The sequence below is a fragment of the Thamnophis sirtalis genome, unplaced genomic scaffold (genome assembly GCF_051295495.1).
Source record: "Thamnophis sirtalis isolate CommonGarterSnake01/CBP01778 unplaced genomic scaffold, rThaSir2_p1.2 scaffold_2, whole genome shotgun sequence".
In the NCBI taxonomy this organism is placed as follows: domain Eukaryota; kingdom Metazoa; phylum Chordata; class Lepidosauria; order Squamata; family Natricidae; genus Thamnophis; species Thamnophis sirtalis.
In genome coordinates, this window is record NW_028261382.1 from 61453702 (window position 1) to 61476822 (window position 23121).

Consider the following 23121-nt stretch of genomic DNA (forward strand, 5'->3'; position numbering starts at 1 on the left):
TATATCTTGATTATGATTTATGAAGACTGGCTTCCTATTGGCGAGTCAGTTGTTTTCCCGGGTTTGACCGACAGCCCGAAAGCCCACCCTTTTCCCTCTTGCGTTTCTAAGTGACCCCCCCCCCACCAGCCGCCTCTTCGGGCCCCGCCCTCCCGCCGCTCCTATTGGACGCCCTTCCCCGCCCGTGCTTGTATAGGAGGCGCGAGCGCGAGGGGCCCAATGGGCGAGAAGCGCGCGAGCCCGCTCTTCGACAGCCGACTGGCCCGTAGGCGGGCGAGAGGGCGGGGCAGCCTCTCTGCGGCGGCGTGAGGAGACGTTTAAAGATGGCGGCGTCCGCGCGAAGGCGGCTTCGCTGAGGTAAAAAAGCCGCGGCTGAGGAGGGGAGAAGGCGGCCGCTTTCCCTCCCTCACGCCGGCTGGGAGCTAGGCAGACGCGGAAGAAACCCTGAGGAGCAGCTGAGATCGGGCGGGCATGGCTCAGGTGGGTGTCCGGCCTGGCCGCCTCTTACCTAGAGGAGGGGGCTGCCCGCCGGAGCCTCTCTGACTAGGCCCCGTGTCCCTTCTAGGCCGAGAAGCATTGATTTCCCCCCACTCCCTCATTTGATTGACGGTCGGGGGTGGGGAAGCCCAATGGGCCACGCGACCTGCCCCAGACACACTATTACATCCCTCCCCCGAATTTGGGGGAGGGGGGAGGAGAAATTGGAGTATATTGATTTTAAATAATTCTATGAGATCTATAGAATAGGAAAGAATAGAATAAAATATGAAAGAGTAGAATAGAATAAAGAGTCGAGTAGAATATAGAATATAATGGAATAGAGAATAGAATAGAGAAATATTATAGAATATAATAATGGAATATAGAATAGGGAAAGTAGAGTAGTATATAGAATATAATAATGGAATGGAGAATAGAATAGAGGAAGAGCATAGAATATAGTAATGGAATATAGAATAGAGAAAGAGTCGAGTAGAATATAGAATATAATGGAATATAGAATAGGGAAAGTAGAGTAGAATATAGAATATAATAATGGAATGGAGAATAGAATAGAGAAAGTATACAATATAATAATGGAATGAAGAATAGAATAGAATAGAAATCAGAAAGTGTAGAATAGAATATAGAATAGAATAGGGGAATGAAGAATTGAATTGAATTGCATTCTTTATTGGCCAAGTGTGATTGGACACACAAAGAATTTGTCTTTGGTGCTTATGCTCTCAGTGTACATAAAAGAAAAATAAAATAGAATACATTCATCAAGGTGTATGATGACAGATTTAGATTTAAATTAAGATTTAGATGCTTTATGTGCATTTGTATGGGAGGGTAGAAGGGGGGGGTTAAAGCTCTTCTTTCTTTTTTAGGGCCACAACTCTGTAAAGTTGGTTGGGCTTGGCCCAAAATCACCCCACGGTCTGAGGGGGCTCCAAGGGCTTTGGGGAGTCCCCATGCAGGATTGTGCTTCTTGGTCTAAATAGACCTCAGGGAGGATTGGTGGTGGTGGTGGGGGATACAGCTGCCTTCCTGGTTTGGGAGGAGGGACTTCTTTCAGGGGTAAAATAAGTCACATAAAAGTAAATGCTTGACCTCCAGTTATACTTCATAATCGTTTATTTTTATGTGATTTATTTTTATTTTGTAAGATTTATTGCAACAACAACAACAACAATAGTAAGATTTTTTATTAACCCTAATCCATCTTACCGTGGATGGCACGCAATATTATTTGTACAGGTGGTCCTTGACTTACCACAGTTCATTTAGTGACCAAAGTGAAAACCACACTGAAAAAAGTGGCTTATGACCATTTTTTGCACTTGTGACCATTTAGCATCCCGTGTTCATGTGATTTACCTTTGGATACTTGACAACTGATTCATTTATTTGCCAGTTGCTGGGTTCATGTGATCCCCTTATGTGACCACCTGAATAGCAAAGTCAATGGGGAAACCAGACTCACTTAACAACCATGTTACTAATTTAACAATTGCAGTGATCCACTTAACAAATGTGGCAAGAAAAGTTGTAAAATGGGGCAAAACTCACTTAACAGATTTCTCACTTAGCATCATAAATTTTGGGCTTAATTGTGGTAAGATAAGGACTACCTGCATTGCTCTCTACCATTCCATGTGTGTATTTGTGTATGTATCTATTAAATTTATTGATGTTTGTGCTTTTCTCCTGGATTCCTTGTAATTAGGGTTAAATCATGATGCATGACATTAATGGAGTCATTGCAAGATTCTTATAAAAGATTGGGAGGGAAATAGATCTTTCCCTCATCACATCAACTGTACAATTTGTGTCTGAGTACTGGAGAGAGGAGATACCCCTGTCCAATAAAAATCAGACCTCCAAGGGAGTGGCACCATTTTCTCCTTTGGGGCTGTAGGTGTTCTAATTTTTGTGGTCCTCTTAGGTGCATTATTACATACTTGCCTAGGCAGTATCTGAGAATTGAACACAATTGAATGAAAGGGGGGTGGGAGCTAGTACATTTCTGGTAACTGTAGAGCAGTGTTTCTCAAACTTGGCGACTAAGTCCTGTGGACTTCAACTCCCAGAATTCCCCAGCCAGCTATGCTGTAGAGCAATGACACTGAGTAATTCGTAGAAAAAGCACCAGCTTTTTCAGTCATGTAAAATTCTTTGCCTTTCAAAGCAAGTGGTCCTTTTTGCTTTTGTTTCTGTAGTTCATCATGCTTTTTTTGGAAGCCTGCCAGGTGACCTAGTTCAGATCTGAGAGTTTTTTCTTTTATTAAAGCAGACAGCCTGTTTAAGTGAATGAGTCTTGTGGCAACAAAGTTTACAGATTTATTCTGGCAAATCTTAACTTGATCCAGCTTGGTGTTGCTTCATAACACCTTGCCCTAATTTTTTTATGGAACATAATCTGAAATAAATCTACTTGTTCAACTATTTGCTTCTATCTAGCTGTTCCACTACTTTGAATTCTCAAAGGAAGCTTATCGAAGTTGAAGGTAGTATTTCCCTGAAAGACCATCATCCTTGCTTGCCATTTGTATCTGTCACCCCAGGCCTTGTTTACATAATAGTCAAAATGACACCTATGGAAGGTATACTTGTACATGAAATGAAAACAAGTCTTCATAACTATGTTCTGTACATCATCAGAATTTTACCAAGGATGGGTTGGCTCCATTGTTAACTTAGAACGAGGAACTTCAAGAGAAATGAAACATTTTTGGAGAACTGTGTTGCTTTTTACCCATTAGTCAATAAAAGAAATACAGATAATCCTCGGTTTATGTCCACAATTGAGCCCAAAATCTCTGTTGCTAAGTGAGACAGTTGTGTGAATTTTCCCCATTTTGCAACCTTTCTTGCCATAGAAGGTCACAAAAGGAGATCCCGGGGACACTGCAACCGCCATAAGTATGAGTCAGTGTCCAAATATCTTAATTTTGATCACATGACCATGGGGATGCAATGGTCATAAATCACTTTTTTCAATGCTGTCGTAACTTTGAACTTTCACTAAACTGTTGTTAAATAGAGGACTACCTATATGTTATTCTCAGGATTGGGTAATTGGACTGTACTTCCTAATTCGAGCAATTGACAGTTGACTTATTTTTCTTTGCAGGCTGAAAGAAGTCGAGAAGATCTACAACAGCCAATGGAAGAAGCTCTTAGCTCGGACATCAGCTATTTAAGTTGAATGCATTGTGATTTCCAGTAATTGAGACAGTGATTCTGAAAGCTGTCCACATTAATGAAAAGAGCAATGTAGTCAGCTTAACTGAATCATCAGTGTTGCCTTTTGACTAAAGCACGACCAATCCTCTCTGGAGGGACTTCTGCATGTGAGGATCATAGATTCCTACAACCCTTTCGTTTAAAACTTGATGGGTTTATTTTATTTCCCCCCTTCCCCTTTGGGTAAGTTTTAGCAATGGAGAATTGTGAAAACACACCTCCCCTTCCAAAAGAGCCAGCCAGCAATGAAATGAACATGGAGAACCCTTCTTGTCCCCCACCACTGCCACCCAACGAACAGCCTCCACCACCTCCCCTGCAAACGTCCAGTGACGCAGAGGTAATGGACGTTAGCTTCGGTGGTGATGGACAGTCAGATACCCCTGCTGGGGACGCCCACGCTGGCAATGGGATTCAGCTTCTCACCAAGGGATCTCCGTGCTACCAAAGTCATCTTATCATAGATCCTCATAGCAACCAAAGCCCAAGAACTGCTCGCCATGCACCCTCGGTTAGGAAGTTCATTCCCGATCTTAAGTTGCTTAAGGATGTAAAGATTAGCGTTAACTTTACAGAGAGCTGCAGAAGTAAAGACAGAAAAGTGCTATACACTGGAGCTGAGCCAGATTATGAGGCAGGGGCAGATGTAGGGATTCGCGGTGTCAATGGGGATGTGCATGCTTGCCCTCTCGGTGGGGGTAGTGGCGGCCCGGCAGCTCAGGTAGCCGGCAAAAAGGAGGAGACCAAGGATGAGGACAACGAGGTAGATCAGGAAAAGCGAGTGGAATATGCAGTGTTGGATGATTTAGAAGAGTTTACAGACAATTTGATGGAAATAGATGAAGAAGGAGGGTTTGCATCTAAGGCGATCGTTCAGCAGGACAAAGTGGACGAAGAAACCTTGCACTATTCTTACGAGGTAATTACAGTTTATTTTTTTGTTTCCAGAGTTTGGCTTCAGGAATGAAATTGCAAATATACGGCATTTCTGCGGCATGTGTATTAATTTGGGGAAGCGGGGGGAGGTAAGGGAAGAAAATCTTAGTGGAACAAAATTTGGGCTTGGGGCTTAATCGTAGAAAAGATAGATAGTCCTCAATGTACAACCACAATTAAGCCCAAAATTTCTGTTGAGAAATTTTGAGACAACTGTTAAATGAATTTTATGACCTTGTCACAGTTGTTAAGTGAATCACTAAAGTTGTTTTGTTAGTAGCCCGGCTGTTAAGTGAATCTGGCTTTGCCATTGACTTTGCTTGTCGGAAGGTCACAAAAGGGGATGATATGACCCTGGGACACTGCAACGGTCATTAATATGAACCAATGTCCAAATTTTGACCACATGACCATGGGGATGCTGAAATGGTTGTAAGCATGAAAAACATAAGTTGATTTTTTTCAGTGCTGTTGTGACTTCAAATGATCACTAGACAAATAGTTGTAAGTTGAGGACTGACCTGTACAAGTGGTTCTTGCTTGGCAACCATTTTCAGTCACAAGATGAAAAAAGTAACTTAACAACAGATTCTCACAATTGGAGCCTTCACAGGTCTGGAAAGCAAAGGAAACCTGAAGCCCAAGTTGCAGATTCACCTAGTATCTGCTTCACTTAACCACCGAGTTGTCTGTCTGAGTTGTGGTTGCTAAGTGAGGACTATCTGTAGAGCTCATCAAAGTACCATGTTTCCCTGAAAATAAGACCCAACTAGAAAATAAGTCCTAGCATGATTTTTCTGGATGCTTGTAATATAAACCCTACCCCCAAAATAAGCCCCAGTTAAGATCGTCAGCCAAACGGATGCATTTTAGTACTACATGTCCCCAAAAAGTAAGGCCTAATCAAAAATAAGTCTGAGCAAAAATTAATATAAGACCTGGTCTTGTTTTCAGGGAAGCATGGTAGCTGCATTTTTTAAAAATCATCAAATCTTCCTGAATTATTACAGAGCTGCTGAGCTACTTATCACTGCTTGAAACTTGCCACCTTGATACAATCCAAGTCACTTGGGTAATTCATAGGTCTCTGCAGCCGTACCAATCTTCCCAGGGAGTGAGGAGAATATGGGGCGTGGTATCTACCTGACAGTATGTTTTTCAGGATGAATTTGATAATGATGTGGACGCTTTGCTGGAAGAGGGACTTTGCGTTCCCAAAAAAAGGAGGATGGACGAGAAATATGGAGGGGAAAGCGACCATCAGTCCGATGGAGAAACCACTGTGCAGCCCATGATGACCAAAATAAAAACTGTTCTTAAAAGTAAGCTTTTGCAGTAATCCCACACCTTGTTTCCATGACTATCTCAGTTTCTCTAAGAGGCTGGCTCTCTTCCTGTTCACATCTAGCCCAGAACAACTGCATTTCTCTGAGAGAGATGGGTGGTTAAGAAGTGTAAAAAAATAAATAAATTGGTCCACACCCAGAAGAACACCGGAGTTGTTCCGGGTGTGATTAAAACCACTTGATTCATGCAGTTTTTATTTTACAGATAGACTACGGAGGATTTCTACACACCCTTAACTATCTTTGCCCGTTTTCTCTAAAGCAGGGGTTTCCAACTTTATGCTTTGTGGACTTCAACTCCCACAATTCCTCAGCCAGCCATTCCTGCTGGGGAACCTGGGAGATAAAGTCGTAAAGTTGCCAAGGTTGGAGAGTTCCCGCTTTGGAGAAAAAGGAAGCGTTGATAATTTCAACTTGCATGTCAGGAGGGTTTCTTCAACCAGTATATGAGGAACCTCAAGCTTCCAGCTAGCTTGATGGTTAACCAGGGAGATGGGAGGCACTTCTGTTTCAAAATAATAATTGGTTTGGGCACTAAGCAATGCCTCAGTGTTGTGGTCTGCCAGCAGAGCTGGTGGCAGATTCGGACAGTGAGGAGGTTGGGGAGGAACCTGGGCCAGTCCTGGAGTCTGGGGAAGGCTCTGACAAGTGCTCTGCATCAGAGGCAGAGATGGGGCTAGGGCCGTCTGACAGTTATCAGCTGCCTTTGGAGTCAGAGATCAGTGGGGCAGAAGAACAACTGGAGCCTGTTCCTGATGTGCACATGCACAGAGCTGCCAGGAGAAGGAAACAGTTAAGGAACAAGGGCCGGCTCGGGAGTAACGGCACAGGTGGGCCGTGAATGGCCCCTCCCATGGAGAATAAAGAGGAAAGGGGAGTGGAGTTTGCAGGAGACAATTAGTTCACTTAATTAGTGTGAAGATTTGTTCGGGATTCTCAGAGACTCCTTGCCAAGTATTTTCTTGTACAGCGCTGCATTTGGAAGATATTGGCCTGGCAGCTCTCCAAGCCTGATAAGGGCTCTGGTTGTAAATTCTTCCTTGAAAGACTGTTTGCCGGGACTTTGCTGGATGTGAATGAGATGAATTCACATTAGCTTTATAAAAAAGGGGTTTTGTCGAGAGAAAGAGTCTGCTTCATGATTTTGTGAAGCCTAGGTCAGAACACTCTCTGTGTTTCTCTTTTCCAGGTCGTGGTCGCCCTCCTACAGAACCGTTGCCTGATGGATGGATCATGACATTCCACAACTCGGGCATCCCAGTGTACCTACACAGAGAGTCTCGTGTGGTCACCTGGTCCAGACCTTATTTCTTGGGAACAGGAAGCATCCGAGTATGTCTTTTGGGTTTCATTCTTTTAGAAACATGAATAGGCGTTAGGCATTCTGCAATCGTTAGAAGTATGGCTGACCATCACTGGTTTTTATTCTGTAAAATTCGATTTCATCTTATTTAAAACATGAGATGCTACAGGTATTCTTCGACTTATAACCGTTCGTTTATCCCAAAGGTGTTTTTCTCAAGAGGCAACTGGACCTTTCTCGTTTATTCTTTGAAGATGTTTCGCCTCTCATCCAAAAAGCTTCTTCAGCTCAGGCTGGATGGTGAGGAATGGAAGGATTTATACTCCTTGCAGGCAGTTGGTCATTTGCACACTTTTTGAAAATTGTTGAGACCCTTGGGGGCCCTTGAAAAAGCACCTTTGGGACAACCATGATCTGGATGACTGAGAATCTCCATAGAAATCATTCATTTAATGACTGCAAAGTTACAATAGCTCTGAAAAACGTGATTAATAAATCATTCCTTAAACTTCAATAGGAGAAGCTGGATTCACTTAACAACCTTCTGATTCACTTAACAACTGCCTGCCTTCTTAACTATGGAAATTCAGGTCTCATTTGTGGTCATAAGTCGGTGACTATCTGCATGTTGGTGAGCCAAACTAATTATGAAACTGTCAGCATCAATCAGAATAATATGAAAAAAGAAAATTGCCTTCCTGCCCTTTGACAAAAAGATCTATTTTGAATTATTGTTACATTCCAAAATAAAAATTGCTTTATAGGTTACTTAACTCTAAAAGCTTGACTCGTTAGTAAATTAGAGGATCAATATTTTCTTATTGATCATCTTTCCTTAAGCATAATGCATAACTGATTTATAGGGTTCTCTTCCGCAACAGGGAGTGAGGGCCTCTAGCTGAAATAAAGCCAAAGAGCATAGAATGCTGTTTAGTTTTTGGATAAGTTTTGCTATTCTAGCCGCCTTGGAGGCATCTGGCGGCAGTGAAATGTGAGATCTTAAAGCAGATGGAAATACATTCCTCTCCAATTCTTTTACGGGGGAAACATTTATAGAGAAAAGTTGGGTACTTATGAGCACCCTATGTACAAAGGTAATATATAGTGAATGGCTTTGATTTTAAAAATTAGTGAAAATACATTGGAGCAATTAGGAACACTTTGCGTTTTGGTACTTCCAAGGTGCACTTTTTAAATTCATTTTAAAAATTACTAAAAATACATTGGAGCCATCAGGACCACTTTACACTTTGATACTTCCAAGGTGCATTTTTTAAATTCATTGCTTCTCACAAGATTTTTCTTCTGATACTACAGAAAATACGTAACTTAAAAGGGTGTAAGTTGCTAGAGAGCCAGGTGATTTTCTAACCAAGGTATAAAAACACTCTTAGAAAGCACATTGCATTTGACTTCCCAGTTGTGTCTTGTTTTGTTGTGTCTTGTTTTGTATAACAACGACGATTCTCAGAGGTCTGATGTTTTGCTGGTAAAGACTAGGGCACTCTATATGAGGGAAGTTACATGTTTGTTTTATAGCCCTGCTCTCACCTTTGAACTTGCAAACTGTGTTGCAGAAACATGACCCTCCTCTGAGTAGCATTCCTTGTTTGCATTACAAAAAAATGAGAGAAAACGAGGAAAGGGAACAAAGCAATGACATCACCCCAAACGGGGAAGTTTCACCCGTAAAGCTGATGGACAAATCCCTTGAACTGGATTGTCAAACAGAGGAGCCGGATTCTACTGCAGCCGATTCCGGAACGTTGGATGAGAAAGATCCATCTGGGGGAGATGCAGCCCAAGGAGCTTTGGGACAAGTGAAGGCCAAAGTTGAAGTGTGTAAAGATGAATCAGTAGGTGAGGACCTGCCATTTACCGTTTCCAGGTGGGCCACATCCTGCCGACCAAGTTAGGCATCAGTGTTTCTCCTTCAGTCATCCAGAGATCCCCTTGCTGTTGCTTGTGTACATTAAGTGTCGCATTAATGTACTGTATTTTTCGGAGCATAAGACACTCCGAAGTATAAGACGCACCTAGCTTTTGGGGAGGAAAACAAGGGGGAAAAAATCTGCCTCTTCCTCCCAGCAATTTACCTCCTTGCAGCAAACAGCAAACAGTACAGAAGATGTACACCGTTTGTGGTGTTACATTTCAGGCTATACTTGTACAGATGCTGTTAAAATAGATGTGGCTTTCTGGAAGTATATGTTATTCTCTGCTATTTAAAAGAAGATACAATAGCACTTCAGATCAAGCATTTATTTTAAAAAGCTGCTTCATTTTGTTAAGTTGTCTAGAACAATCGTAAAGCAGTCTTTAAGAAATAAGTCTAATAATTTGAACATTCTATAGACATTTATAGTTATTGGCTTACCTCCTTGCAGCAAACAGCTTGTTTCAGTTTAGCCTGATTAGAAATGAGGGGGGAGGGGGAATCCGCCTCTGCCTTCCAATAATTTGCCTCCTTGCAGCAAACAGCCCATTTCAATTTCAGTTTCAGCCTCCCGATGATCAGCTGTTTCAGGCTATAGGGATTGCCATAGCTTATTACTACCTCCACAAGCCCCATTTTCCCATTTGCTGCAAGGAGGTAAATTGCTGGGAGGCAGAGGCCAAAGGGTAGGGATCGGTGGGTGGGCGGGGCTGCATTCGGTGTAGAAGACGCACCCAAATTTTCACCTTCTTTTGGGGGGGTAAGTGCGCCTTATACTCCGAAAAATATGGTACATTATAAGTAGGACAAGAAGCAATGGATGGAAGCTGTCAGAGTGTACACAGCGTGGCTACTATTTTGAGACAATCCAGGAGCAAAATACAGAACACAGAGGTTTGTCTTTCAAACAGTGGTTTATATACAAGACTTATATATACATATATACACATGTTAGGCAAATACCAGACAATCAATCAGTCTTCAACTCTACACAGGGAACCACAATGCAGATAGATCACAAAGAGAGAAATACAAGAGGAGAGAGAGAGCCGCCCTCACATGGCTTCCCTTATATATACAGCTTCTTAAAATTGCAATAACTCTGCTGACTCATGTCATCATCTCGGTTTATAGCCTTACAGCAGCTGGTCAGCTATTAAATCGTCAGAAGCATATCAAAGATAGCTCCAACTTAGAAGTAGGGAGAGATTTTTGGACAGTGAGAACAATTAATCAGTGGAACGACTTGCCTTCAGAAATTGTGAATGTTCCATTAGGAGGCCAGACAGCCACTTGTCCATAATGGTATAGGATCTGCTTAAACAAGGGGTTGGACTAGATCAGGGGTGTCAAACTCGATTTCACTGAGTGCTGCATTGGGGTTGTTTTGACCTTAGGGGGCTGTGGTGAGTGTGGCAAGGATGGGCTTGGTCACATCAACGTCACTTGTATCGGGGCACTTGTGGTGGCCTGAGCACTCGGGCGAGCGAAAATGGGTTCCCGAGCTTCGTTTTCGGCTGTGATGGCCTCCTGCAATCCTCTGCCCATGAAAGCAGAGCTTGGGACGGCTGTCTGCAGCTCTTGCAAACTCCATTTTTGCTGGCAGAAGCACCACAGGCAGATCCTTCGCTGTTTCCAGAGCAGCGTGGGGGGCTAGATCGAAGCACCCTGTGGACTGGATCCAACCCTGGGCTTTGAGTTTGATACCCCTCTCCTAGAAGACCTCCAAGGTCCCTTCCAACTCAGTTACCCTATTTTCTTTTTTGTTTAACTGCTTGTTTGCAGCTATGATGCCAAAGGACATAAGCACAAATCTTTCTGAGATATTTCTATCTACAGTAGTCCTTGACTTAACAACCACATTACGATCATAGGACCTGATGTCCATAAATCAGGTCACTCCCATGATCGACCCAGTTGCTCTCTCCGTTAGAAGGAGCACAGCAGGGTGACAGTTGCTTTGTTTCCTTAGATATTGAGGATTTCCGACACTACCTGGAGAAATGCTTCGATTTTGAGCAAGTCACGGTGAAGAAGTTCCGAACTTGGGCGGAGAGGCGGCAGTTCAACCGGGAGATGAAGAGGAAGCAAGCGGAGTCAGAGAGGCCCATTTTGCCAGCCAATCAGAAACTCATTACATTGTCTGTCCAAGATGCGCCCACAAAGAAAGGTAAGCTGGTTGTAAGAATTGCGAATTAATTTAAAGCCCTGAGAATTAGCCAAAGTTCTGTATGGAACTGATTTTATTTGTTTGTCCTTCCCATCCAGAGCTTTATCTTCCATTCAAAGTTATCTCCCCAGGTATACTTAGAACCCAGGTGCACTGGTCATTTTCAGCTATTTCAAGTATCCCAAAGTCATAGGCTTCCCCAGCAGCATAAAGCTGAGTCCTCATCCCGATAAACCCCTTTTACTTAATTTACAGTGAATTCCTCTCCAGCAAAGTCCGGGTCCACATTCTTTCAAGATAGTTCACAATTACGGACCTTATCAGGCTTGGAGAGTGGCCAGGCTGATGTCTTTCAGACACCACAATACTTGGCAAGAATGCAGGAATGAACTAATTGTCTTCTGCAAAGTCCACTCCCCTGTTCGCTCCTCTTTTATTTCCTCGAGGGAGGGGCCATTCATCGTCCACCTGTGGCCTTACTCACAAGTTGACCCCTGTTCTTTAGCTGTCCCCTTCTCCTGGCAACTCTGCACATGCTCACACTGGGGGACATTGGGGTCATCAACAGAGGACTACCTACACTGAGTGTTGGTAATCTTGGAAAATGCTAATTTTATTTTCGACTCATCATTAGGCTAGTAACACTATACCTAGTGCGATTGGTATCAAGGAGTTGTATTTATCCTGTGGGATTTCTTAATGAAAGACGTTCTCATCCTCCAGCTGTTACTAGTGAACATTTCAGAGATTCAAAGCCGCATCTGTGTGATATCTTTACTTTCCAGAGTTTGTTATTAATCCCAATGGGAAGTCTGAAGTTTGTATCCTTCATGAATATATGCAACGAGTGCTGAAAGTACGGCCTGTTTACAATTTCTTTGAATGTGGTAAGTATTCTAATATTTATCTAAGGAACGATTCATTCATCTTAGTGATGATTTACCTAAGAGCTGCCATAAATCTAAAGAACTAAGCTTCAGCTATGTTTCAGGATCCAATCTGGATCAGTCACCGGAACCAGAGGTTTAGTCTTCCGAGCTTTCAGACTTGTGCTAAAGCTCATCCTCAGGAAACTTTACAGCAATGGAGAGAAATAAGCAGTGGGGTACCACAAGGTTCCGTTTTAAGTCCAGTACTCTTCAATATCTTAATAAATGACTTAGATGAGGGAATAGAAGGGGAACTTACCCAATTTGCAGATGTTACTAAACTAGCAGGAATAACTAACACTCTAGAAGATAGGCTCAAGATCCAGAAGGATTTTGACAGACTTGAACACTGGGCCCTATCTAACAAAATTAAATTCAATGTAGAGAAAAGTAAAATTCTACACTTAGGTAAGAGAAACCAAAAGGACACATATAATCTGGGTGAAACCAGGCTTAATAGCATTAACTGTGAGAGGGATCTTGGAGTCTTAGTGGACAACCAGTTAAATATGAGCCCGTTGTGTGCAATGGCAGCCAAAAAAGCCAATGCAGTCCTAAATTACATTAACAGAGGGATACAATCAAGATCAGGTGAGGTCCTAATACCATTCTATAAAGCCCTAGTAAGACCACACCTAGAGTACTGCATCTAGTTTTGGTCACCACACTATAAAAAAGATTTTTGAGACTAGAAGAAGTGCAGAGAAGAGCAGCCAGGATGATTAGGGAACTGGAGATTGTTGACATAGCAATAGCCGTTAGACTTACATACCGCTTCATAAGCAGTTTACAGAGTCAGCATATTGCCCCCACAGTCTGGGTCCTCATTCCACCCACCTCGGAAGGATGGAAGGCTGAGTCAACCTTTGAGCCGGTGAGATTTGAACCGCTGAACTGCAGATAACAGTCAGCTGAAGTGGCCTGCAGTACTGCACCCTAACCACTGCGCCACCTCGATTTCCCAGGCTTCAAAAATTTCCCTGGCTATTTTTGTCCCTGCTCAGCCAACAATCTTAGTAGCAATACTATGCATAGAATAGCCCAAAGCACACATTCTGGTAGAGAGAAGTTCCCTGAGGATGGGCTCCAGCATGACTCCGAAACCTCTGGTCCCAGTGACTGATCCAGATTGGATCCTGAAACATCATCCCAGGAAACAGACTATGTATTCGCCTTCATTCTTGAGCTATGTTTCTGGAAAACTCTATAAAAACCCATGTTATTCTGAATATATTTACATGCAAGAATGTTAACGCAATGCATAGTGGGGGTGGAATAAAGAAACAGTAACATGTTATAGTTCAATATAAAGGAAACATACATTCATTCTTTAACTGAATAGCCCTTGTAATCGCCAAGTATGCTAAACATGAGCTTCTCTGTCTTCTTGATGGGGTGAGATGGGACTTCAAATATTTTGATTTTTCTCCCTCTCTTTAAAGAGAACCCAAGTGAGCCTTTTGGAGCATCAGTTATTATTGATGGAGTGACTTATGGGGCAGGGACTGCCAGTAGCAAAAAACTTGCCAAGAATAAAGCTGGTAAGTAAAGCTATCCAGATCAGAGTTCCCCAACGTTCCTGGCTTTGCAGACTGACGATGGGAGGGAGGGAGAGGGTGCTCACAGGTCGGGGACCCCTGATCTAGATCTATGGATGATTAGTGGAGTCAAGGAAATTAGCATTCTCAGAAAATGGGTTCCTCAGTTCTGATTCTACACGCAATTTGTGCTCTCATCAGCATTTGCTGGGCTAGCATAGAGAGAAATTAACACAAATGTGTGATGTGTGAAATTGACACGTGTGATTGAAATGCAGTGCAGGTCACCCTCGACTTACAACAGTTCATTTAGTGGCTGTTCAAAGTTACAATCGCACTGGGAAAAAGGTGACATAGCTGCTTTTCTCACTTAGCGACTGTTGCAGCATCCCCATGGTTACCTGATCAAAATTCAGATGCTTGGTGATCATGGTGTCCCCTTTTGCGACTTTCTGACAAGCAAAGTCCATAGCGAAGCCAGATTCACTTAACAGTTGTGTTGCTAACTTCACAGCAGCAGTGGTTCACTTAACGGTGAAAAGGAAGGACATAAAATGGAGCAAAATCTGCTTAACAATTTAGTCTCACTTAGCAGAAATGCTGGGCTCAGTGGTGGCCGTAACTCAAGGAGTGCCTGTATCACTTTCTCTATAGAGCTGAATTCTGGGGGTTACATTCTATTCAAGATTGTGATTTCAGATGAAAAGAACGCAACTACTGCTTGCTGTTTAAACCGCTGCAATTTAAGTGATTCAAGTAATACTGCAATTTGCAGCAAGACAGTTGTGGCACTTAAGCAATTCCATTCTGGGATTCGCAGTCCATCTGGCTAGCAACTGAAACCATTGCTCGACCATTAGCGTGCGTAGAATTGGCAGAGGAGCACAGGGAATTTAGCACTGATATATCTGGCATTTATTTTCCACCGGCTTTTCTCTCAAAAGGTGTTTCTGCAACTTCACCATCCAGAGGCCCCTCTCTGAGGGAGAAGGGCAGCTACGAAATACAAAATACAAACAATAAATAAACTTCCCAACTTGGAAACCTTTTCACCATACTAAAAACGAAGGAAAATGGGGCCTTAATTGGGTAGACCTGGTTGTCCTGATAAAAACACTTAATCTTTCCCCTGGTATAACCAACAAATCAAGGAGAACCTGTTGCTTAGAGGTTAATTCATCTACCTAATATGCAAGTAGCCCAGGTTCGAATCCCAGAAGGCTATGGCTAGCTGATGAGAGCTAAATAGCTTGAAATAGACCTATACTAGTCTCCTTTTATTTCGTTGGCAGTAAAATACAAATTCAACAGAGGAAAACATTGTTCGATGCATCTTGGCATTCTTGATAAAATGCACATGTGGTTTTCATTTCAAATTTTTTTTTCCCAGCACGAGCTACTCTGGAAATCCTCATCCCTGATTTTGTGAAGCAAACCTCTGAGGAGAAGCCCAAAGATAGTGAGGAATTAGAGGTACGTTCACAGCTGAGTCTTCGCTTGTTAAATTCCTTTTAGCTTCGATTCCTTCTGCCCGTGGAAGGAGTTAACTAGAGAAGGACTCCGGAGCCCGGGTAAAGCAGTTTTTGCCCTCCAGAGGCTCGAGGAAAGCCTCCAGGGCTTGGGGACGGTGAAAACACCCTCCCCGTGTGCAGGAAGCCAACTAGGCCACACCTCCGTGGCCGCACCCACCCAGCAACCAGGCAGAGAATCTATTGCTAAAAATTTTCAGTCCCACCCCTCACTGAGCTGGTGGCTATATTTGGATGGTAATGTCTTAGATTAATAAGCCAAGATAAACTTCAGTATAAGTCACGGACCCTGGTTTAATAAGCTTAGATGTATCTCTTCGAGAACACCTTTTCCCTTTCTTGTTTTTCAGCATGTTATTGAAATACTTGGAAAACATATAGATAGACTAAAACAAAATTTTGGACCCTGCTCATACAGTGGCTTCCTTGAACCCCAATGTGAAATATAACCCTTAGCTCGTACATGTAGTCCTTGAGTTACGACCACAATTGAGCCCAAAATTTATGTTGTTGAGTAAAACATTTGTTAAAGTGAGTTTGTTCCAATTTTATGACTCCACATTTGTTAAGTGAATCACTGCAGTTGTTAAAAGTAGTAACTGTCAAGTGAATTTTGTTTCCCTTCTGACGTTGCTTGTCAGAAGGCCACAACATGATCCCAGGGTCACTGCAACCGTTGTAAGCGTGAATCAGTTCTCAAGCATCCAAATGTAAAGCATGTGATTCTGGGGGTGCTGGAACGGTCCATAAGTGTGACAAATGGCCATAAGTCACTTTTTCCAGTGCCTTTGCAACTTTGAATGGTCACTAAGTTAAATGTTGCAAGTCGAGGACTACCCGTATTCTTTGCTGGTAATTACACTCATGATTATCAAAATCAACGCGAAGGCAAACAGCTCCTTTGTTCTGTTTATTTTGTTCTCTTAAATCTTTCCTTGTTTATCTCATTAATACTACAACCGCAGAACAACTAGAGCTCTCCCCACAAAAGCTTTAAAAGTTCTTTCTACCGTTAAGTTTTACTGATTTTGTTGTAGTATTTTAACCATATCAGTATCGAGGATTCGCGGGTATACGAACTGACCAGTAAAGCTGGACTCCTGTCTCCGTATCAGATTCTTCATGAGTGCCTTAAAAGGTGAGTTTTGCATGGCTTACATAATTTTATTCTTTCCTTCTTTTTTGTGGAATAGCTTCGTCTGTTCTTTATTCCTCTCTTTAATCTGGGAGAACCTAGAAATGGTTCCTAAAACATGACGACTGTGTTCTGACCTAGACTTCCCCAAAAAGCACGAAGCCGATTCCTGGTCCCGACGAAACCCCTTTTATTAAACAAATGTGAATTCCTCTCATTCACATTCAGCAAAGGCCTGGCAAACAGTCTTTCAAAGGAATATTTATGACCACAGACCTTATCTATCTTAGAAAGCTGCCATATACATATTTTCCAAATGAGGTGCTGTGCAAGGAAAGTCAGCACAAAGTCTCTGAGATTCACAGACAGATCTTCACACTCCTGAAAGGAATCTAATGACCGAATTGTTTCCTGCAAAAGCCCCCTCCCCTTTCGCTCCTCTTTTATTTCCTATGGGAGGCCATTCACCTTCTACCTGTGGCTTTACTCCCAATTCAACCCTTGTTCCTTAGCTGTTGTTTTACTTCTGGCAGCTCTGTGCATGTGCACAGTGGGAACAGGCTCCAGCTGTTCCTCTGCCTCACTGCTGTCTAGTTCCAAAGGCAGCTGAGAACTGTCAGACGGCATTGGTCCCATCTCTGCCTCCGACGCAGAGCCCTCGTCCGAGCCTTCCCCAGCCTCCAGGACTGACCCGTGTTCCATAGCATCAGAGCATGTTAATTACTGTATAAGAAATATGAATGATCTGATGGTTATTTCAAAAAATCCTTTCTTGGTGAGCATCTAGAATTCAAGAGGAACATATATGCCAAATTTCAGGTTTGTAGGTTTTACGGTTGTGGAGATTTTGTGATGAGTGAGTGGTATTTGGTTTTTATATATCTAGTTACCTGTTACAGATACGGGCTAGGCAGACTCCAGAACTGGGACAATTTGCTTACCACATGCAGTAAAAACCAGTAACATTTTTGTCCTTTGAAAATTATGAACACTGTTTTAGCTGAATGTTATTTTATGTTGGCATCCAGATTTGATGCAAACATTTATTTTACAAAAAAAAATGACATTTGTAATCAATAAACCCAGACTTCTTAAATATGGAGAGCTTCTAACAGTATTTAATTTGTCCCTCAGAAATCATGGCATGGGTGATACATCCATAAAATTTGAAGTGATTCCTGGCAAAAATCAGAAGAGTGAATATGTTATGACTTGTGGGAAGCATACTGTGCGGGGGTGGTGTAAGTATAACAGTTACTAAGAAAATGTATGGAAAATCTGTTTATTAGATTGATATGCCACTTTCCATCTGAGAACATACTGTATTTTACGGAGTATAAGACGCAACCGAGTATAAGATGCACTAAGATTTTGAAGAGGCGATTTTTAAAAAAAAAAGGTTTTTGCACTCTGCAAACCTCCCAAAACCAGCCTGTTTTTCACAAAAACGGGCCTGATTTCCCCCCCCCCCAAAAAGGTATGGGAGCTTGCAGAGTGCTCCTGGGTGGGTGCCCCCCCCCCAAAAAACCGAGCAAAAACAGCCCATTTTTTGCAAAAACAGACCCAGTTTTTGTCAAAAAAATTGCATGCATAGCCTTTAGGAGGCTTATAGAGTACTCCCAGGGGCTGAGGGGATTGAGCCCCAAAAAGCCCGTTTTTCACTCATTTCTGCCCTCCCCAGCCCCCAGGAGCTCTCTGAAAGTCTTCTGCAGGCTCTGCATGGCCATTTTGGTGAAGGGGGCGGGGCTTCAGGAGGCAAAAAAATGCTGTATTCCATGTATAAGACACACCCAGATATCAGCCTCTTTTTTGAGGGGAAAAGGTGCGTCTTATACTCCGAAAAATACGGTAAGCGTTCTTGGTGGTGTTGATTTTCTTGTTTAATCTGTCCGAATTTCCTGTATACTGATCTCTTAATCGCAAGACATTATCATTTTAGTTACGGTTTTTAATAAAAAACAGAAGTATTTATATTTGAAGTATTTATATCTGCATCAATGCTGGAACTGCAATTTTTTGTAATACTTTTAATATAAGTTTGTAATGACAAGACAAGCATTTTGACTATGTAAGATAAATGCCTTCCCTATCCTGAACACTCATAATTGTTAAGGATCGAAGTTGATAGTTTAATGGGTAGAATCATCTTCTTTAAAAGTATGATTCCTCAAGGCAGTAGCTTTTTATCCAACTTCTGTGTCCAGTTCCTAAAAGTTTATTGTATGAGTGTGATGCTTAAACTTGCCTTGATTTTGCAGGTAAGAACAAAAGAGTTGGAAAACAACTGGCTTCCCAGAAAATCCTTCAGCTGCTTCACCCACATGTGAAAAACTGGGGGTCTTTATTGCGTATGTACGGCAGAGAAAGCAGTAAGATGGTTAAGCAGGTAAAGCGTTTTATGTTCTGCCTGGCCTCCAGTCTAAATAAGGGGATTCTATTGAAAGATGAAAAATTATGTCTTCTAGAGCTAATAAAATTACAACCACAAATCTCCTGGATTACCAAACTTTACAAATTTTGTAAGAAGCTGTGGCCTTCCTGTCTCTTGCATAACAGGAGAACAATTCAAAAAAAGAGCTGCCCAAAGAATTTAGGATATAGAAGCACAAAATGATATAGCTATCCTTAGTAATGACTTAGTATCCTTGAAATGGCTGAGCCAATACAAACGTACTTTTCAAGTAGGCAGCTATTTGAAGCTACAACTGCCAAAACATCTTAGGGAGATATTTACGTGAGCGAGATTCGAACAGCTTGACAAAACGGTCAGATGTGGGAGATTCCATTCTATATCCTACAATGAGCGTCTCTGCATTTGCGGAGCGGCAGAGGGAGAAGGCCTGGCTCACATCCTATTGGATGGTTGCTTGTATAAGGGGGTGAGAGACATTTACCTTGGTCCATATACCAAACAAAGGACCCATTGGGATCATCATATCAAAACAACTTACTCTATGTGCATCCAGAACTGGAAAATAACATTGAACACAGCACAATACTTAAACAAAATGGTTCGGTTGAGATCTACATAAATAGGACTGATTGGAGTAGATTGTAATTACGGGTGACACGAATTTAACATACTTATGTGTTCTGACCCCCTCCTCCGTCCAGTAACAAATGCCGAGACAAGCTTAAATGAGAATGTCCTTTAATAACAAGTTCAGACTCTTGGTGGCTGAAAGCCAAATAAACAAACAGATAAGGACCTTGGCAGCAAGGCCGACAAACTGGCAGCAATTCAGACAAACTGGCAACAATCCAGCCTGCCAAGTTTGTTTCTCTTTAGTCAAAGCGTTGACTTCTGCAAGAAGGGCGTGGCACAAGCAGTCTCTCTTATAGTCTGGAGAGGAGCCTAATGACCATCAGCTGAGTGTAATTACCTCCTGTAATTACGTAGTTCTTGACACCGAGTAGCCCTTCGACGGCGTGCATCCCAGAACAACTCACAGTTGGTTTCTGGCTCACTCTCCCTTGTCTCCTCCCCACTGATCCAAGGCTCATGCGCCTCCTGGCGGCCAACCAGCCTCTCTGCGCCCTGCTCTGAGTTGGAACCCTGTCCAGGGTCCTCCACATCCTCCAGGGCCAACTCATAGGGCCCCTCGCTGTCGGAGTCTGGTGGCAGCTCCAATGGCTCCTGCTGGGCCACAACACTTATGTATTAAATTATATAGTGCCTTATTCCGTAACTATTGTATTTTACTCTACTCTTATTTTAAATTGTTTGTATAGGATTTTATTGGTGATATGTGAACCCTGTGCTTCGATATGGCCTATAGGCTAATCAATAAAACTGCAATCTAATCTTATTTGAAAGATGAAAAATTATCTCTTGTCCGGGATTAGTTGCTTAGACTGAATTCAGAGGCTTTTTTTTTTTAAAGTAGGGTTTAAAAGGAACCGTATTAAAATCCTTTTAATTTCCTTTAATTTTGATGCCTTTTGGGTAGGAAACATCTGACAAAAGCGTGATAGAGCTTCAGCAGTATGCCAAAAAGAACAAGCCTAATCTGCACATTCTAAACAAGTTACAAGAGGAAATGAGAAAATTGGCACAAGAAAGGGTGAGTAGCATCTTGGTAGGCTCCCTGGCTGCTTTAACCCTACAAAACAGGTTTATGGTTCTGCTTACTTCGTGGGTCTCCTGATTCTTAAACATGAAGGTATTTAGAAAGTCCTTAAGTAAAGCTTTTCTAATTAGATTTTTTTTTGTTATTTTCTGTAATGTATTACCCTGTTTCCCAGAAAATAAGACCTCCCCGGATAATAAGCGCAATCGGGCTTTTGAGCGCATGTGCTAAAATAAGCCCTCCCCCGAAAATATTTAAACGCATGTGCAGACGGTCCCCGCCATTTCCTCTGGTTGCTTGCCACACAAACAACACGAGGTGAGGAGGCGAAACCAGAGGAGGGGGAAAGGGAGAGGAGAACATGCCCCATGCACCCCACACTCCCTTACCTAATGGTCGCTCCCGCAACCCTAACCACAGCATCCCTTCTGTCATGCTAACAGCCGCTGCCAAAAAAGCGGCAGGTTCAGCGATTCGCAACACAGCAGCAGCCATCAGGTGACCATAACCACCTGCGCCTCAAAAATAATAAGACCTCCCAGAAAATAAGCCCAGGCATTTATTTTTGGGGTCAGAAGAAAATAAGTCTTATTTTCATGGAAACACGGTAATTTGGACTGTTAAGAATTTCACAGTGTTTATTGTTTTCACAAAGTATGATAACCAGACTGGTCTTTGTCTTTATATGAAACTATAACCATAGGAATTCTATATTCATAGGAATTCTCCCTTTAGGATAAACTTATTTTAAAACACCACTTTTCTCCTACCCTTACAAACCCAAGCCAAGCTCTCCAACTTGGATGTTAACAAAAACAAAATTCTGATAGTATTGAGAGGAGCCAGTTCATCCATGGCCCCTTAGGCAATCTTTTTTTTCCAAGAAAAAGATGTTGCCATTTCTGTTTTAAATTTACCTAGCAACCTGCGCCGTGGCTCCTGAGGTTAGAATGCTGGGCTGACGGATGAGCAGCTCATGTTTGAGACCTGTTGCTGCCGCAGGGCAGGTTGAGCCTCCCCATCACACGCTCTGGCTCCTGCCCACTCAGCAGTTTGAAAGCAGGTGACCACAAATAGAATAGAATAACAGTTGGACCTTAGAGGTCTTCTAGTCTTACCCCCCTGCTTAAGCAGGATGCCCTACACCACTTCAGACAAACAACTGTCCAATCTCTTCTTAAAATCCTCCAGTGTTGGAGTAGCCACAACTTCTAAAGGCAACTTCTGTTCCACTAATTAATAGTTCTAACTGTCAGGGAATTTCTCCTTAGTTCTAGGTTGCTTCTCTCCTGGATTAGTTTCCATCTATTGTTTCTTTTCTTGTCTTTTTGTGCTTTGGAGAATAACTTGACTCCCTCTTCTTTGGGGCATCCCCTCAAATATAGGAACACTATATGCTATCATGTCACCCCAAGTCCTTCTTTTCATCAGACTAGTATAGATTAATACATAGATTAATGGGGTACCACTTCAGTGGGCAACTTCACAGGTATGCGAAATGAGCCCTCTACTGGAAACTCCCCCCCCCCCAATCCTTTCACCACAGAAGCACTTTGATGCTTCAGACAAGGAAGTATTAACTAGGATAATCTGGAGCAAGATCAGATATTAAGTTCAGGAAACATTTGAATGTTGGCATCCAGCAAGGATGAAGGATATGTATAATTATGGCTGGTTCTTTCTTTTCTTTTTTTAATTTCTAGGAGGAAACACGAAAGAAACCCAAGATGACAATTGTAGAATCTGCTCAGCCCGGCAGTGAGCCTCTTTGTACTGTGGATGTGTAATGAGAAAAATTTAGGAATTGGAGCAATAAAGCAAGTGGCGAAAGTTAGGAATGGTTTTCATGTTTTACTTTGTCAACAGTTTGAAGGAGAAATTGGCTTGCTTCGGGGAGAACAACCTAGCCGTCAAAGCTGCTTCAAACGTGCATTGTGTGTTTGCATCAGGGTGATCAGGCTAAGTTTTGTGTGTGCTTTCCCAAGATGTTATTCACGAGGGCAAAAATCTACCCAGCTATGCATTTGAAGAGAAGTAGAATGGTTCACCTGAGCAAAGTCACTCCCCATCGTTTCCAAAAATTAATGTCTGTTGCCTTTGATGGAGATGCTTAAGGATTAAATGCAGGATGTTCATTTAAAGAGTGGAACGAATGTGTAACCCAGGAGCACAGCTCGTCCCTGCTTTTAGGGACATTACAGGTGCTTGTTTTCTGAAAGGGGTTTCTTGTATTTAAACATTGATTGCATCCTTTGAACAGCTAGCTTGAAGGAAAGACACAAAAATGTGTGTTGCTTTATGCCCTGCTGAGATTAGGCCAGTAGGATTGCTTCTCAGTGAATTTTTTTGCAGACTTGGGATTTTTAGCATGGATGCAATGATTATCAGAGAAAAACTAATTGCAAACAGCTCCGAGGTTTCCATTTTTTCAATTGTTCTGTTTAAAACAAAGACGAACATAGGAAGCTGAGATTGAAAGATACATTTTGGTTTCTCT

The 23121-nt window shown here is 42.3% G+C and overlaps 1 protein-coding gene across 1 annotated transcript; it reads left to right on the forward strand.

Annotated features, from left to right (window-relative positions):
* The first annotated feature begins 324 nt into the window (after positions 1-324).
* Positions 325-22458, forward strand: DGCR8 (DGCR8 microprocessor complex subunit). The gene is made up of 14 exons (XM_014051819.2): positions 325-480; positions 3620-4651; positions 5831-5990; positions 7204-7346; positions 8895-9177; positions 11226-11423; positions 12209-12310; positions 13795-13893; positions 15281-15363; positions 16457-16557; positions 17689-17795; positions 18813-18940; positions 20505-20618; positions 22328-22458. The coding sequence occupies exons 2-14, from the start codon at positions 3929-3931 to the stop codon at positions 22409-22411; spliced, it is 2325 nt and encodes a 774-aa protein (XP_013907294.2). The 5' UTR covers positions 325-480; positions 3620-3928; the 3' UTR covers positions 22412-22458.
* The last annotated feature ends 663 nt before the right edge of the window (positions 22459-23121 follow it).